General features: G+C 38.7%; 3 protein-coding genes across 3 annotated transcripts; 1 reads left to right on the forward strand and 2 right to left on the reverse strand.

Moving 5' to 3' along the window:
- The first annotated feature begins 842 nt into the window (after positions 1 to 842).
- vdac1 (voltage-dependent anion channel 1) lies at positions 843 to 17,793 on the forward strand. The gene is made up of 9 exons (XM_038307244.1): positions 843 to 969; positions 9,155 to 9,224; positions 12,891 to 12,940; positions 13,022 to 13,174; positions 13,395 to 13,447; positions 13,544 to 13,771; positions 14,189 to 14,339; positions 15,118 to 15,175; positions 16,732 to 17,793. The coding sequence occupies exons 2-9, from the start codon at positions 9,158 to 9,160 to the stop codon at positions 16,821 to 16,823; spliced, it is 852 nt and encodes a 283-aa protein (XP_038163172.1). The 5' UTR covers positions 843 to 969; positions 9,155 to 9,157; the 3' UTR covers positions 16,824 to 17,793.
- Positions 2,121 to 2,722, reverse strand: LOC119797955 (E3 SUMO-protein ligase ZBED1-like). The gene has a single exon (XM_038307245.1). It carries the CDS (start codon positions 2,713 to 2,715, stop codon positions 2,353 to 2,355), a length of 363 nt encoding a protein of 120 aa, XP_038163173.1. The 5' UTR covers positions 2,716 to 2,722; the 3' UTR covers positions 2,121 to 2,352.
- On the reverse strand, positions 2,726 to 7,472 carry LOC119797951 (E3 SUMO-protein ligase ZBED1-like). Its single transcript, XM_038307234.1, has 3 exons — positions 6,617 to 7,472; positions 2,769 to 3,475; positions 2,726 to 2,734 (listed from the first exon to the last, which is right to left on the reverse strand). Exons 1-3 carry the CDS (start codon positions 7,470 to 7,472, stop codon positions 2,726 to 2,728), a joined length of 1,572 nt encoding a protein of 523 aa, XP_038163162.1.
- Positions 17,794 to 18,179: the final 386 nt, after the last annotated feature.

Genomic DNA, 18,179 nt, shown 5'->3' on the forward strand with positions numbered 1-18,179 from the left:
TAAATTAGTGAATAAAAATCAAAATCTTGTCAAAAAAAAAAAAAACTTAAAAAGAAAACTGCCAATGTCAGTTAGATTCTATTTTGCAATTGCAGCTATGAGTAGTACACAATACCTGCATTCATTTATTTTTTTTTATAATTCATAATGTTTTATATAAAAAAAAAAAGCAAGAAATGAAAAAAAAAAGAAAAAAAAAAAAGAAACAGACATGCGGCCCCTTTTTTAGGTGGTTCCAAAAATTATTATTTTAAGTGCATTGGTATCAAGATAGATCTCAGTTCTTTTAGCAATATCATATTAAATTGATAACTCAAACGGCTAATATTAAATCTGGAATCCATAAACTAAAAATCTCTTTAATCACTTTTAAAGAAACATATTTTTTCTTTACATTTGAACATTTTTGCAAAGCATTAAAACAAAAACAAACTAAAAAAAAAAATGCTCCAAAATTATCCCTTTTAAGTGCAGAAAACATCGAAATGTTTGTTTTGTTAAAAAAGGAAAATTATTTTGGTATTTTGGAACCACATAAAATTAGGAAAGGACAATAGAACTTGCTGTTTTAGATGAGGAGATAATAATAATAATAATAATAATAATAATAATAATAATAATAATAATAATAATAATAATAATAATAATAATAATAATAATAATAAAAATAATAATAATAATAATAATAATGTTGTTATTGTTGTTGTTATTATTATGAATTATAACAACCTACCAAGCCCCTTAATAGTTTTAGCCAGAGTAATATTATTCTGGTTACTTCCCTTCATTCATCAATTGAATCTAGCTGACAATCTAAAACGGAGTGAAGCATTTCGCAGTGTGACTGAATACTCAATCTTTGTAGAAGATGGGCTCTGACGTAGTACGTGACGCCATCCACCTCCCTCCTATCTCCTCCCTCTGTGCGGCTGACAGGCTCCTTCTCGCCTTGGACTAGAACACATAGAGGTAAGTTCTACATCTTTCAGAAAAAAATTAAACACTACAAGGTTTATGTTTATTTCACGGGTCCGTGACGAACATTAGTCTCCACAGGAATCGCAGCGGTACCCACCCCCATTGCATATTCTGTAAAACTCCATTGAGAAACCTAAAAATTAGACAGGCCTGCTGCTGTTATGTAGCTATCACCTGCTGCTAGCTTGGGCTGCTATCTTGTGATGCGGTCATTTGAATGGAAAAGTTATCAGCAGTCGCGCTGGTTCTTAGAAAGGAACAAAGTTAATGTTCTTTACAAATTGACTGTCTCGTCACGTTAAGCGCTGTATGTTTCACAGACCGGGTCATTACGCTCCTACCGCAGTGCCTTTCACCATCTAACCACCTTGACTGTCAGCTAATGCTAACCTGTTAGCATGCGAGGGCATGAGGATGCTGGCGTGATAACCTTCTCGTCCCAGTCATTCAGTTTCTACTGAGATCCTATTAATAAAACATGTATTTTTCTTTTAATATTACAGTTTTTACTGCTTTAGTTTAGGTTAAGAGTGAATGGGTAAAAGTTAAGGAATTCACTTCTATGTGCTAATACGCCATTTATTTGGTCTTTCAATCATATTTAACTCTTAATTTACCATCTATTTACCTTTTAAAGGCCCCCTTTAACACTCTGGAGGCGAGATTCATCGAGTCTGACCTAATCCTACGTTTTTACCACCTTTAAAATTTTCCTCTATAGTTCAGATTTAAAACCCTAAAATAGATGTTGAAGTACTGACTTTATATTTACTAGGGCTGAACGATTTTGGAAAATAATCTAATTGCGATTTTTTACTTTGATATTGCGATTTAATGCGATTTTTCTATCCTGGTTTAATTTCTCATGTCTTTTTAAACATATACAAACAAATCTGTTTCATAATAATCAGATTTATTTAAAGCACAGATTACAATAATAAACGAAACAAATCTGTGTGCGTTTACCTTATTAACATCTTCTCATGTTTCATGAAACGCGATATATAAACATATAGACTCCACTCCTTAAACATTGTCAGATTTTAACAGGACAGTCTAAAAATAAATAAACAAAATAAGAAACGAAATAAATCACTGATCTCCAGTCAGTGGCATCAAACATACTAAATTGCAGCATAGTATACCGAATGAATTACTTCTTTCAACCTGTAAACATTTTAATAGGTCAATCAAACTCTCAAATAAACAGAAAATAAATTAGTGTATGACCTTTTTAAATCCTAAGAAACGTTTTGAACAATCATATAAATTATATATTCACTCAGTAAGAGCAGCAAACAACTATTGTAAAGTGCAAAAAACATATGGCACTGTAAGCCACAAAGATTTGTCTCTGTATTTTTTTTTAGAAGCTCACAGATTTTTTGCCAGGAAAATCAGCATGTCAACTTTTGCTGGTTTCAAAGAGGAGCGAGTGCAAGTCACTATATTCCCTCCAGCACTGAAAAGACGCTCTGAAGGAGCACTTGTGGCTGGGACACAAAGATACTTGCGGGCCATGTTGCACAGTTGTGGAAAGTTAATCCTGTGCATCTTCCACCAGGCCAAGGGGTCTTCCTCTCCATCGATGGTAGGAGTCATGAGGTAGCTGTTTAACTCTGCCTCAACAACATCTTCGGGTTGCATGCAAGAAACAGAAGAGCCCACAGCAGTCTTGAAGAAACTCCCAAGAGACTTCTTGCCCTTTTCAACAGAGGGCTGTGCATTTTTAGGCATCGTTGTGGTTTCAGTATGACTTCTCTTCTCCTGTCAGATAACAAAAAAAATACAGTAATTAGTGTTGAGGTTAAATTATAACTAGAAAGATATATTGTGTTTATGGAATCATAAATGTGATAATTACCAACCTGGTTATATGCACGCCTTGCTGGTTGCATAATTTCAGTTTTGAGTCGGGTCTTAATGGTGGGAATGTTGTCTGCAGCGATGTACTTGGTTTTGAACCTTGGGTCTAGAAAGGATGCAACATCCAAAAGCTCCTGGATGCTGGGGTCACTGTACTTATCGGTGAGGTAAGCCAGGGCCTTGGTCTTAATTGACCTTGTCAGGTCAGTGTCCTCTTGGTTTTCAGCCAGGACTGATGTGGACAGAAGGTGAAGAACTGGTTTTAAGTAAGAGATGCTGACGTACTCCTCTCCAGAGAGAGCATCCGTAAACTCCTGGAGAGGATGCAGTGCCTTGTGAATGGACTCCAACACCTCAATATCCTGCCAGGTTGGGATCAGGGAGCGTGCATATCGGTCACCTGACAACACCTGAGTGATGGCTTTGAGCTGCTCTAGCACCCTGGCAATCATCATTTCTTTGGATCCCCATCTTGTAGGGCATTCAGTGATGAGGGAGTGCTCAGGAAGTTTGAGTTCCCTTTGAGCTTCAGCCATTGCTGCCTTCTTCTTCCAGCTGTGGGAGAAGTGCCCCACCAGCTTCTTGCACAGCCCTATTGCTCTGGACACTCTGTCATCTTTAAGTGCATGTCCTGCAACATAAAATTAGATTATTAGATTATATTATTATGCTGCAAAATTTGCAGCATAATGCAGTGCAAATCTACACTTCATTTCTTAATAAATAATATTAAGTACATTTATACACTATATTGCCAAAAGTATTTGCTCACCCATCCAAATTATTGGAATCAGGTGTTCCAATCACTTCCATGGCCACAGGTGTATAAATTCAAGCACCTAGGCATGCAGACTGTTTTTACAAACATTTGTGAAAGAATGGGTCGCTCTCAGGAGCTCAGTGAATTCCAGCGTGGAACTGTGATAGGATGCCACCTGTGCAACAAATCCAGTCGTGAAATTTCCTCGCTCCTAAATATTCCACAGTCAACTGTCAGCTGTATTATAAGAAAATGGAAGTGTTTGGGAACGACAGCAACTCAGCCACGAAGTGGTAGGCCACGTAAACTGACGGAGCGGGGTCAGCGGATGCTGACGCGCATAGTGCGAAGAGGTCGCCAACTTTCTGCAGAGTCAATCACTACAGACCTCCAAACTTCATGTGGCCTTCAGATTAGCTCAAGAACAGTGCGCAGAGAGCTTCATGGAATGGGTTTCCATGGTCGAGCAGCTGCATCCAAGCCATACATCACCAAGTGCAATGCAAAGCGTCGGATGCGGTGGTGTAAAGCACGCCGCCACTGGACTCTAGAGCAGTGGAGACGCGTTCTCTGGAGTGACGAATCGCGCTTCTCCATCTGGCAATCTGATGGACGGGTCTGGGTTTGGCGGTTGCCAGGAGAACGGTACTTGTCTGACTGCATTGTGCCAAGTGTAAAGTTTGTTGGAGGGGGGATTATGGTGTGGGGTTGTTTTTCAGGAGCTGGGCTTGGCCCCTTAGTTCCAGTGAAAGGAACTCTGAATGCTTCAGCATCCCAAGACATTTTGGACAATTCCATGCTCCCAACTTTGTGGGAACAGTTTGGAGCTGGCCCCTTCCTCTTCCAACATGACTGTGCACCAGTGCACAAAGCAAGGTCCATAAAGACATGGATGACAGAGTCTGGTGTGGATGAACTTGACTGGCCTGCACAGAGTCCTGACCTCAACCCGATAGAACACCTTTGGGATGAATTAGAGCGGAGACTGAGAGCCAGGCCTTCTCGTCCAACATCAGTGTGCAACCTCACAAATGCGCTTCTGGAAGAATGGTCAAAAATTCCCATAAACACACTCCTAAACCTTGTGGACAGCCTTCCCAGAAGAGTTGAAGCTGTTCTAGCTGCAAAGGGTGGACCGACGTCATATTGAACCCTATGGATTAGGAACGGGATGTCACTTAAGCTCATATGTGAGTCAAGGCAGGTGAGCAAATACTTTTGGCAATATAGTGTATCTCGTAATTTGTTACCTTTTTTTTTTTTTTTTATCAATGTCTATATCAAGTCTTGCAAGTTATACAGTTAATTCATTACAACAATACCTCCAAATTGGTATTGAATATCAGCCAATATGCAGAGCACAGGTACTGGATCATAAAATGAATGGATTGGTGCATCTCTAGTGAAAAAGGATATTAACTTTCACATTCTTTTACTCAACCCCTTACATTACACACACATTCTCTCTCTGCGCATTCACAATCACACACACACACCCACACAGAGATATCCTCTCTCTGCGCATTCACAATCACACACACACACCCACACAGAGATATTCTCTCTCTGCGCATTCACAATCACACACACACACCCACACAGAGATATTCTCTCTCTGCGCATTCACAATCACACACACACACCCACACAGAGATATTCTCTCTCTGCGCATTCACAATCACACACACACACACACCCACAGATATTCTCTCTCTGCGCATTCACAATCACACACTCTCATGCTGAGATACACTATATTGCCAAAAGTATTTGCTCACCTGCCTTGACTCACATATGAGCTTAAGTGACATCCCGTTCCTAATCCATAGGGTTCAATATGACGTCGGTCCACCCTTTGCAGCTAGAACAGCTTCAACTCTTCTGGGAAGGCTGTCCACAAGGTTTAGGAGTGTGTTTATGGGAATTTTTGACCATTCTTCCAGAAGCGCATTTGTGAGGTCGCACACTGATGTTGGACGAGAAGGCCTGGCTCTCAGTCTCCGCTCTAATTCATCCCAAAGGTGTTCTATCGGGTTGAGGTCAGGACTCTGTGCAGGCCAGTCAAGTTCATCCACACCAGACTCTGTCATCCATGTCTTTATGGACCTTGCTTTGTGCACTGGTGCACAGTCATGTTGGAAGAGGAAGGGGCCAGCTCCAAACTGTTCCCACAAAGTTGGGAGCATGGAATTGTCCAAAATGTCTTGGTATGCTGAAGCATTCAGAGTTCCTTTCACTGGAACTAAGGGGCCAAGCCCAGCTCCTGAAAAAACAACCCCACACCATAATCCCCCCTCCACCAAACTTTACACTTGGCACAATGCAGTCAGACAAGTACCGTTCTCCTGGCAACCGCCAAACCCAGACCCGTCCATCAGATTGCCAGATGGAGAAGCGCGATTCGTCACTCCAGAGAACGCGTCTCCACTGCTCTAGAGTCCAGTGGCGGCGTGCTTTACACCACCGCATCCGACGCTTTGCATTGCACTTGGTGATGTATGGCTTGGATGCAGCTGCTCGACCATGGAAACCCATTCCATGAAGCTCTCTGCGCACTGTTCTTGAGCTAATCTGAAGGCCACATGAAGTTTGGAGGTCTGTAGTGATTGACTCTGCAGAAAGTTGGCGACCTCTTCGCACTATGCGCGTCAGCATCCGCTGACCCCCGCTCCGTCAGTTTACGTGGCCTACCACTTCGTGGCTGAGTTGCTGTCGTTCCCAAACACTTCCATTTTCTTATAATACAGCTGACAGTTGACTGTGGAATATTTAGGAGCGAGGAAATTTCACGACTGGATTTGTTGCACAGGTGGCATCCTATCACAGTTCCACGCTGGAATTCACTGAGCTCCTGAGAGCGACCCATTCTTTCACAAATGTTTGTAAAAACAGTCTGCATGCCTAGGTGCTTGAATTTATACACCTGTGGCCATGGAAGTGATTGGAACACCTGATTCCAATAATTTGGATGGGTGAGCAAATACTTTTGGCAATATAGTGTATGTTACGTACCGATGGCAAGATGTAATCGGTGCCCAAAACACTGCAGTCTGGTCCATTCATTTAGTTGTGCTGCCAACACCATGTTTGATGCGTTGTCCGTCGTTATGCAGATGTGATTTTCTTCCGGTAAATTCCAGCTAGCCAGTCCCTCTTTCAAGCCAGCAGCAATGTTTTCCCCTGTGTGGTCGTCCGGGAAGTAGGAAGCTTGAAGGCAGCGAGCTTTAAGATTTAAGTCCTCGTCAATATAATGCACTGTTAGACTCTGGTACGGCTGCGCTGTTCGGCTTGACCACAAATCTGTAGTTGTTGCAAAAAACTCCACTGTTTTCAGCTCCGCAGCAACTCTGTCTCTGCATTTTTTGTATAGCTCAGGTATTGCGACTTGGTTAAAATATGTGTGCGAGGGCATTGAATACCGCTTATCCAACGTGTGTACCAAAGCCGTAAACCCAGGCCTGGTCACTATACTGACGGATATCATGTCTTTCGCTATAAACTCCGTAATTGCCCGAGTTATTTCAACGTGCCGTTTCGCATTATGTTCATAGGGAGTAACACTTTCAAACAGTTCGGTCAGTGATCCCTGTCGGGTGGTACTTTGCTTAACTGACGCTGAGGCACTGGTAGTTGCCATTCTAGCCATGCAGCTATCATACATAGCCTTGTGGTGTTTTTTCAAATGCTGATAGAGGTTCGTCGTGTTACCTCGTGAGGTAGCAACCATAGCAAGGCATGTCCGGCACAACACCTGAGTTTGCGCAGCGTCTTCTTTCTTAAACCCAAAAAAATTCCACACCAATGACGTGCCGCTCCTCTTTGGTACCAGACCTTCAGTTGTGTCGGTGTTTGTGCATTCTGACGCCATTGTTCAGCAAGTTAGTCGCAGACGACATCAGCTTTCCCTCTGTGTTGTTTGGCTAGCGCGTCACCGTCACGTGACCATCACGTGACCGTCAAATCGCGTCCATTGCGGTTAGAAAATCGCGTTTTATCATATCGCGATATTATTGCAAATGCAATTAATCGTTCAGCCCTAATATTTACCATAGATTTTGATGAGAAACCAGTTTTTTCTTTCATTCAGGGAAATTTTTCAAAGTTAAGTGTTGTCTTCATTGAAACAAGTTTGTTTTTAAAAGAGCTATCTAAGGGATAACTGGGAGATCTATATCCTCTATATCTGTTTCATCTCTCAAGAGATGCTCTGGACAAACTAGAAAACATGAAAGTTCAGTAGATGTTGAAGGTTAGAAGTTTAGGTAGGATGATGCAATGTAGTCAGATGTGATGTCACCCTGTAGTTATACGTTTCAGGGATTATAGCTGTTACATTAACAGCTTGGGTTTATATATATAGATATGTATTTTTTGTTTACATTTTTGCTTAAAATCCTTGGTAGATGCATCAGGTATAAACAGCCACCTAGGGATATTTGTACAAAATGTCTAATAAGAGGCTGAACCATTTTCAAGCTGAAAAAATTCAGGTACTAAATGTCCAAAACGGCAGAAATGTAAAAGTATGTGCACCAGTATTGGAGAGAACCTTCGTTTCTGCTGAGAAATTAAAGTAATCTATAATACTTTTTATATGTAATTGCCTGTATATCTGCAAATCTATTTTAAAACTTTCAAAAAGTCTGAAATTGCCTGGGTTGGAGCAGCAAAAATATGCTTAAAAGGTATTTTGTACTGAACTGCTTTATGTAGAAGGTAATTTCTAGTTGCTAGTTGGTTTAGAGGTGAGTAACTAATGGTTAATTCAAAAAGCGGATGTTTAATTTATTCTTTTGAAGTGTATTCCCATGTATTTGCTCTTAGTTATTGGAGTTAATGTTAACCAATCGAATTTCCACTTCTTGATTGTTTGGAATGGATTTTCTTAATTTCTTGCCTTATTTTGATTGGTAAGCATAGATGTCACTCTAACCTAGAAGCTATTTATTACATGTTGCATTAAAGTAAAACCAATTTTGATTAAGAGACCCGATCTGAAAGTCTAGGAGTCCCTATTTTATTCAGCAAGTGTTCCATTGTACCCTGTTATCTACAGTCAATATGTTAAGCATGTTATCAATGCACCCACGCAACTCCAGCGCTTTACTAACATTTGCTGCATTAAAAACTGTTCCTCTGTGTAGCCTGATGATGAAACATCTTGCAAAACTGATTGCTCATGAAAGCAGGGGACAAAGGCTTGCTCACAAACTTGATAGGAAGCGTTTCAGACAGTTGCCAAAGAGACGGCTTTGTGTTAAAGTCTGTGGTCCTCATTGTGTTCTGTTCTCCTAACCTCTTCCAGTTGGAAATATGAGCTTTTATTTGAGTGGGGGGTGAGTACGGTGTTAAACTGACAGCTGTTCTCTCTTAAAGAAAGCAGAAGCATGGTTGCTTTAAGGGAAACTCATTGAAAAAGCTTGTAGGCAAGTGTGTGTCCCATTAAAGGATACCTTTACACTCTATAGGTGACCTTCACCTGCCCATGGCTTCTTGTTTTAGGAACGCCATGCTAAGTGAGGTTTGTTTTCTTTTACTTTTTTTTTTTAGATAATGGCTGTACCTCCCACCTACGTTGACCTTGGAAAATCAGCCAGGGATGTTTTTACAAAGGGATACGGTAAGCACCACATTTTTTTTTACTATTTTTATTTTCAGAAAGAAATCATGAGCTAACAAAGATTTGACGTACAGAAAAGCGCTTTTAATAAAATTTTTTATACATTTGGAGCAGTATTCTCTCATGTTTTCATTTTACAAATAGCCACCTGAGCTATATTTTTGTTTGAGGTGTTGTTTTAATTGATGAATTTAACTTTTTTTCTCTTCCAGGATGTATGAATCTAACCTTTTTATAAAGCCTGTTAGTTTTGACCAATAGCAGTTCTCTGGGCTACCTGGTACTGCTTGAATAGATTGGGATGTAAAATGGCCATTCACTTTGTTGATGCATAAAGTTGAGTGTTTCAGCAGTAAAATAGGATATCATTACGTTGTTGAAGTGGTGGTTATGACTAGAGCCCTGAATGGTAAAGGCCAATATCGATTTTGAGGGCTTTAAAAAAAATGTATATTCTATATATTGGCCGATATTTGATATATATCGGCCAAAATGTATATATAAAAATAAACGTGTACATACACAGGATATTAACTGTCCAACTATAGTCCATCTCAAATTCTCGTAACCAAAAATTTGATTCAAAACAAATACACAAAAAACAGAGCTATATAAATAAGCTACTTTATTTTGAGCAGTTTCAACATGAAACTGTAAATACAATCAATTTTTGTAGTGCTGATTTAAATGTTGCTTCAAATTTGTGGTGTTTTTTCTTTTTTTTGTCTTGCTTGCTCTGGAACTTAAACACTGCAGCTGCTGCATCCAACAGCTGTTACATCCTTCAAGAAATGGCTCCACACCTGACTTTTCCCCTCTGCCTGTGAAATCAATATATTTACATTTAGTGTATTTTGCTAATTAGATATCACTTCTATAGATGAGCATTAAAAGATGAAAACAAGTGGCTGCATACAGCTTAAAGTGAAAACACACAGGCTAATGGGAGATGTTTAGGATCTGATCCATTTTTAAAAGACTCACAAAACAAATCAAAAATATACATTTGTCATATTTACCAGCAACTAAAAAGTTCCCTCCACCACTGAACACAAACGACTAAACTACATTTAAGTAGCAACACTGCAGCTTTTAAAACATCCAAACAGGACTACAACTAAATACAGAAATTGGAGCCTTTTTAAAAAGATAGTTTAATGAAACCATTAACTTCTGAATTATTGAGCCCCAGTATAGCCTGTATGTCATCATGAAGTTTAGTGCGACACAATATAATAATCTTATTTTCCTTCTAAAATTATGTTTATTTCACAAATAGCTGAAATGGTACTATGGTCGCCAAAACTAGCTCATATAAAACTCATCTGTTCTCCTTAGCGCACCCTTACAGCGTTTTTCAACCCGAATGTTTGTTGTCTTGGGCACTAAAGTGTAATTTCACAAAATCACAGCTTACTATGGAGTAAACGGCTCACTCTTTCCCTCTTCGTTCGCTCCAATTTTGACCTTTCAACTCCATGCTTACGCTAGCAACAGCTGTGTGAGACTGTGTTTGAGGGGAGGAGCAGAGCAGAGAGAGTACACTGTTCTCTGTGAGGGGAGGGGCGGCATGGCGCAGGTCAGCTCTTAGGAAGTGAGGAGCAGATTCAAGGCCAATTTATGCTTCTGACGCACAGCCTCTGCAACTGTCAAATCTGTCTCTATGCACGACAACGCCCCCTGCACAGAGGTTCTGCAACCGTCGTTGCGCACCTCAAAAAAATCCTGACTACGTGTCGGACAGTCAGAAACCTGCATAGACAAAAGCAGCTGTGATTGGTCCATGGTATGCCCTTCCGGTTGTCTGTGTTGTCGTCCTTCTTGATTCGGTGCTGGGGCGCGCCATTTTTAAAAACCGAGGACCAACTACAATGGACAACTACGACGAAAGGTCAATCGAGGAGGTTCTGAAGTACAACCACTTGTACGATGCCTCAGACAAATTATATAAAGATACCATGGTCTCTGCCAAAACTTAAGTTCTTGCTACCATACGCCGCTGTTCTTGCGAGTTCTCAAATAGGCTTTGGCAGGAAACTGCTGTGCGTCCATAGAAATTCCAGACCAACGGTGCAGAAGCATACCAGCAAAACTGGTTCGTGACCAGACCCAAGCGACATTTGATGTGTGTGGTTGCAGAAGTCTAATCTGCCCTTCAGCACCCAACCAAAGTTTCTTTCAGCTGTTTGCTGCAAAAATAAATGATATGATGTTATATTTATGTCTGCCAGATTAATACAGACGCCAGCACACTGCGCAGGTCGTGTCTGATCTAACAAGCCAAAGCAACTCTGTTTACATTCAATAAACATGGCGCAGTAGAGGTGAGAGGGATTCTGACAGATACTGGAGCCAAAGAATCACATTTACATTAATATTTAATAGATTTTTAGAAGTGTTTGTTTTCTCAAGCTATAGTTTGGGTCACTGCATTCTATATTGACATTGACATTTGTTCTGGCCGACAATCAATTTATATGATATTAGTGCTCAATTAATGAGGTTTGAACTGGTTTGAAATGTGACTTATGCCACTTTTTAGGACTGGTATGCCAATAAGCAGTCATTGAATGTCATATTTTAGTTTTGACAAGATTTCTTTAGATATATATAAAAAAAACTTATTTATATATATGTGTGTGTGAGGTAGTTTTAACGTAGCTAATTTAGGTGTGTTGTAGAAAACACTAAGCATTCATTTAACCAAATCTATTAGTTAATTCTTCTTTCATGGTGTGACTGGGTGTTCTGCCAACCTTGTTAGCATTTTCTTAGCCACAGCAACCAGAGCTCTGCTTCTAATGTTGCAAACAGGTGATTACCAAGACTGACTGAAAATAAGAGTGTGACCAAATAAAACCAAACTGTTATTTTCATACATGTAAATGTAGAGGGAGGCTGAATGTTAAAGCCATTGCTTTAAAGCAGCAGATGTAAATCTGCTGCTTTGCTTAGCCATGTGTCATTTCAGTTTTTAATGTAGTTCAAAGTTCTTCTTTTAAAAACAAAAAAAGCCTAACAAATCTAAATGTGGAGGTGATTTTTAATCATTTTTACCCATGACAACACACATATTAACATAGACTTAGCATGCCAGTAGCATATGTCACTTCTAAAACTGCCAGATGCCACTTTTCGTTCTAGGTGTTGCTGTTATTAATCATGGGTCTTTGCCCCAAATTCTCATTTCTGTGCGCCCATACATGCAAGGCTTTTTTCTAAATTCTAGACTCTGTTCTGCCTTTATCGGTAAAATATTTCCATGTTCACTGTGATGCACCAGCTAATTGGTCCTGTATTGTAAACTGGACAGTAGGTCTGTGAATGCGTGCCAATTACTAAAAAAAAAAATGCTTTTCCATTTTTGTTCATTTAATCAGTGAAAACCACAAACAAACAACAAAAATATCAGCAGACGGCATATTGGTATTCTTGCTTGTGTTATGCTTTCCTCATTTTTTGAATACTTCAGAGGTATCATACGTGTAGATGTCCTTTACTAAAAAAGAACCCAAATTGTAAGAATGACTTAGACACAGAATCTATAAAAAAAAAAAAAAAAAAAAAAAAAAAAAAAAAAAAAATCAGCCTATAAAGCCATCATTATTGTAGAACTGCCTTTTAGACACAACTTTGATCTTTTTCTCTAATGTTTTCTGTTTTCAGGCTTCGGCCTTATTAAGCTGGACTTGAAGACAAAGTCCGATAATGGACTGGTAAGCTTACTGGCCTGTTTGAGCACTAGAGATGTCTGGTTACATTTTCTGTGTTGCTGAGTGTTTGTATTTAACCCTCAGGAGTTCACCAGCACCTGCTCTGGCAACACTGAGACCAGCAAGGTTGCCGGGTCGTTGGAAACCAAATACAAGTGGGCAGAGCATGGCCTCACCTTCACAGAGAAGTGGAACACTGACAACACCCTGGGAACAGAGATCACTGTTGAGGACCAGGTGATTTGGTGTGAGAAATGTAAAATTGTTTAATTGTTCACAGGAAAATGTAATATATACCAGTAAGCATGATTAAAATACTCAATATTCATCCAAAGGTGCATTTAATTGAGTTTTAAGAGCTTCCAAGCAATAAATTTTCTTTCTTTTTATATATATATTAGAAATATATAATTTAGTCTATTTAAATATTTTAACACGATTCTCTTTTTTTCCCCAGTTACTTAAAGGGTTGAAGCTTACCTTGGATTCCTCCTTCTCTCCAAATACTGGGTAATGACAGCTGCTTTAGCCGTTTATTAAAAATTAAACATCCAGCTCTCGATTCTTATTTATATTGACAATCTTTCCTCACCAAACCTCTGCCAGCAAGAAAGGCGGCAAGATCAAGACAGCCTACAAATGCGACCACATCAACCTTGGCTGCGACGTCAACTACGACATCAACGGTACAGCTGTCCATGGCGCCGCTGTGGTGGGCTTCGAGGGTTGGCTCGCTGGCTACCAGATGACCTTCGAGGCGGGCCGGAACAAGATCACTCAGAGCAACTTTGCTGTGGGATACAAGACTGACGAGTTCCAGCTCCATACGAATGTGTAAGAAAGAAAGCAACCCTCTGCTGATTTAATTGATTTTTCAGCTTACTTTATTACTTTCTCTTAACATTCATAACAGATGCATTTTATTTTAATTATCTTAGACTTTGTTTTTGCTTATTTCGATTCTACAAGTCAAGTCTTTTTTAAACCAAGATGATTGGATTTATTCTATAAGTCAGCAGAGGTTAAGGTTTCAGACTGTGAGCGTGAGGGTCAGGACTTGTTCCTGCTGTGTCCCTGGAAAAGCCTGTCACTTTCACTTTTTGTCTACGATGTCTGAAGAGGTCAGACACTTGTTACTGTGCATAACAGACATGCACATTTCAGAATAGTATTCCCTGTCAAAATGAAAGATTTTAAGGCCATAAAGATGCTTTTCTTTATAAGTTGTGAAGTAACTCTGTTTCTTGACAGAAACGATGGCACTGAGTTTGGTGGGTCCATCTACCAGAAGGTGAACGATAAGCTGGAGACGGCCGTCAACTTGGCCTGGACTGCAGGAAACAGCAACACCCGCTTTGGCATTGCTGCTAAATATCAGATTGATGCTGATGCTTCTTTCTCTGTAAGTTCCCCGCTCTTTGAATGGGCACCTGCAAAAATCATTTAACATGAACAGTTGTGTGTTAATGTGTTTTTGTCCAATTCTAAAGTCCCTCTATGGTGAAGAAGCTGCACCGCATCTAAACATGTTGCTAAAAGCACCTGCCTACTTGTAGATTCCTCTTGGCTTAAAACTCATTCAGACCAAAACAGCAAGAGTGTGCGTACTACACAAAGGTCTTTGCTAATTTAGTCCTGTCGATCACATTAGGTTTAAATCCCACTTCCCACGGAGCCAATTAGTCTGCTTGTCTTTGAACTGGGCCCATATCTATTTGAAGGGACTCCACTAAAGTTTAACTACAGAACTACTGCGACTAGGGCTGCAACCAACGATTATTTTGCATATCCATTAATCTGTCGATTATTTTTACGATCAATCGATTAATAATTAGATAACTGAAGATTTTTTATGAAATCTCTCTCTCTCTATATATATATATATATATCTATATATATATCTATATATATAGAGATATATATGTATGAAATGCAATTTACTCACATCTGAGTACATTGCATTTAATTACTGCTCTAAGTGTGTTTCTCTGTCGGCTAAAAAAATGTTCTATACTCAAGTTACGCTTAATTGATTACTAAATTAGAGACTGAAGCCAATTCAAACTATTCAAATATTAAAGTATCAACAAAGACACCTTTTTTTTTTAATTAAGGTTATCTAATTAAATTGTAATCATATTTGTGTCTCTGTGGCTGATTTTGATCTGTTTTTCTGATAGGCAAAGGTCAACAACTCCAGCCTTGTGGGACTGGGCTATACTCAGACTCTAAAACCAGGTAAGTTCAGTCTTCAGATCATTAAATGGGGGGCGAGTTATAATTTTGAAAGCTCTGCATATTCGATAATGTTCAACCTCTTTACTCAAAACCTTAAAGTAATTTCTATGTTCTGAGGCTAAAAAATGTTAAAGGGAAAGCCTTTTAATACCCATTGCTAAAGAAGTTGCAGGAATGGGTATGAAAATGAGCACAAAATATATTAATAAAGCTATCAAAAAGTTATTCTAGTTTCTTTTTTTCTCCCTAGCAACATATTCTTTGGACAGAAAGTCACAGATAGGGTATGGTTATGCAACTAAACAAAACAGGAGTCAAAATGCTACCATGCCGTCTTTCATTTGACCCAGACACAGAATTTACATTATTTAGCAGAGATGCGTGTTATTTTATTGTAATAGTAATAGCCTGTAGGTATCAGCTGATGTTTTGCATTGACGGAGAGTAAGAAAAATAAACACTGACATATAACAGACTTTTTTTACTCAAAAGGGGACTTTTTTGTGTGTTTTTGTAAAACCAATTTTCATTTTTTTTTATGTCTGGTTTCTATCTCTTGAAACAGCCTTAAACTCTTCCTCCTTCTTGTTACATTCTTTTAGTTTTAAATATTACAGAGTAGGGTTGTTAAAAAATATTTATCTAAAAAAAGTATCAGTACACAAACGCTGCATCCAGACGCAATATTTATTTGGCATGGTTTCAACACTAAAGTCAAGTGTTTACATGTTTTTGCTATTTTTACTTTTGGATTTTTGGATGATTTGTACAATAAAAAATAATACATGACACTTTCAAAATATTGTGAAATTGTGTTAAATTTGGGTTATTTTGAATTAATTAGTACAAATGTTTGTTGCATCTCTGATTCTGTGGAGAAAGCATGTTTGACATTGAAAAATTTTTTTTTTTTTTTTTTTTTGCTTCAATCATTTGTCTTTTTTTTTATCCCCATTGTATAGAATATTTTCCTTATTATTTATATTGTGTTTGAAATTTTGGTGCCCTAAGAACCCGGTTGCAGAGTATGAATATAAAACTTAACTTTATAACCTTTATAAATGTCAGCCGCATGTTTCCTGTGTTTTTAAGACTAGAGTAATAGCTCTCTTCTTTTAAATTTTGCCAAAATGCAGCACAGATCCAGTCGACATTTGTTTTCTCTCTGACCATCAGTTGTCACTCTGTGCAGTTCTATAAAACTTATCATTGCCTATATAGTTGTGCAGGTTATGTTTCATAAAGAGCTGTTTCCATTTGCAAGAGAAATACATTTTTAAACTGTTTGTCTGCTTTTAAATGGTGACAATGTCCTTTAGGAACCTTTTCTTTCAAAGGCAGGGATACCTGTCACACATTTGGATAATGATCCCTGCATAGCAGTGATATTTAAGATTATAAGTAGCTAGTATTCAAAAATGTGATGCCTTTTCACTGTTGATCATCTCCGCAGCAGCATTATTCCATCAATATATTTTACTTCTTCCAATTAAATGATTGCCCTGTGTGCTACATTAAATTATTTAATAACAATGCTTACATATGTGTTGTTACAGGCGTGAAGTTGACACTTTCTGCTCTCCTGGATGGCAAGAACATCAACTCTGGTGGGCACAAGCTTGGTCTTGGTTTGGAGTTCCAGGCGTAGATGGAAAAGACAGCCAGCCTCTCCTCCCCCACACACTTTTTTTCCCACCCACCAGAAAATAATTATATCTTAAACCTCTATTGATTAGTCCAGACCTTAAATCTCCTTTTTGTCCTTGAAATGTTACAGAAACTGTGGAATAGCTTTAAGATTGCAAACGGACCATTTTAATGTTCAAAAGCCCTATCAAGAACAAAGCTGTAATAGTTTCTTCAGATTGCTTGTGTAGTTTTTAAGCAGAGAAAAAAAATAGGCAGTAAATCTTGAATCCTACGCTTTTCTTTTAGTATAGTCATGCAGAAAGCTTTCGTTACTTTTTAATCCAATGAAAAAGGGAAAATCTACTCTAGATGAGCCCAAAACACATTTCTGGCTTGGCACAGTTAGCATGCAGTTGTGTTGTTACTCCTCCAGATGGTGCTGTTACTGTAGCTCTAGAAAGCACTTCTCACTCAGATGGCTTTGTGGTTATAATTTTTTTTCAAACATTTCCACACTGAGAGCTCTTATGTCTGTCTTTGATATATTATATGATGGGAGGGGTTAGTTGTCCCGGATGTAAGCAGCTGTCGTTAGCTCTGAGAGACACTACAACCCAACGTGTACATTCTGTGTTTCTTGTCTCACCCGTCTTTCGTGTCTGTGCATTTGATGTGACTTAAGTTTTTTGTTTTTGTTTGTTACATATAGCAGCAGAGAATATAATTTTGTTGAGGGTTTTACATAGTTAGATCCACTCAAAGTCTTAAGGAAAAGACGCGTCAACCCTCTCTGATCAAGAACACCGAGATAAACTGTCAAGCACTGATGTTCTGTACTCTTGATAAGTTTGTGCTTTAAGGCGGAGGATGAAACAAGCAGAAACACTCCATGGAATGGTTGTCTTCCACAACTGGTTTTTGGGGATCATGGTTATTGTACTTGACAGTATTGTCATTCCCTGATCTAAATAAAGAATATCTTGAACCAATTTTTTCTGTCTATAATGAAGCCTGTTATTTTTATCCTTTTATAATCACATTAGGAAACAAGTGCTTCTATTTCAGACTAGAATTCATCCTGGTTTTACTTTTAGGGAACCATCAACCTTTTGTTTTTCACAAGTTCAATTAATCTTGCATCACTTTTGAGCGATGCTTTTATATATCTTTTTTTTTACATAAAGGTGTACTATACAATTATCAGTCAATAAATGAAAAGCAAATTAACTGTAGTCCTTATTAACACCTGTGCTTTTACATCACAGTTCATACACTGACTTACTGGACTATTAATCTGTTTTCCATCAAAAGAAACACAGAAAATTGTGTCTTTGACTGATAGAATTCACTCCTTCAGCAGCTTTTTCCAGGAAAA

This window comes from Cyprinodon tularosa, unplaced genomic scaffold, assembly GCF_016077235.1.
Source record: "Cyprinodon tularosa strain WSP-4 unplaced genomic scaffold, ASM1607723v1 ctg605, whole genome shotgun sequence".
Taxonomy (NCBI): Eukaryota; Metazoa; Chordata; class Actinopteri; order Cyprinodontiformes; family Cyprinodontidae; genus Cyprinodon; species Cyprinodon tularosa.

Coding starts and splice junctions, on each gene's coding strand:
- vdac1 (XM_038307244.1), top strand. CDS start 9,158: ATGGCTGTACCTCCCACCTACGTTGACCTTGGAAAATCAGCCAGGGAT. Junction 13,175..13,394: donor AGATCACTGTTGAGGACCAG/GTGATTTGGTGT, acceptor TTTTTTCCCCAG/TTACTTAAAGGGTTGAAGCT. Junction 14,340..15,117: donor ATGCTGATGCTTCTTTCTCT/GTAAGTTCCCCG, acceptor TTTTTCTGATAG/GCAAAGGTCAACAACTCCAG.
- LOC119797955 (XM_038307245.1), bottom strand. CDS start 2,715: ATGCCTAAAAATGCACAGCCCTCTGTTGAAAAGGGCAAGAAGTCTCTT.
- LOC119797951 (XM_038307234.1), bottom strand. CDS start 7,472: ATGGCGTCAGAATGCACAAACACCGACACAACTGAAGGTCTGGTACCA. Junction 3,476..6,616: donor CCGATTACATCTTGCCATCG/GTACGTAACATA, acceptor TTTATGTTGCAG/GACATGCACTTAAAGATGAC.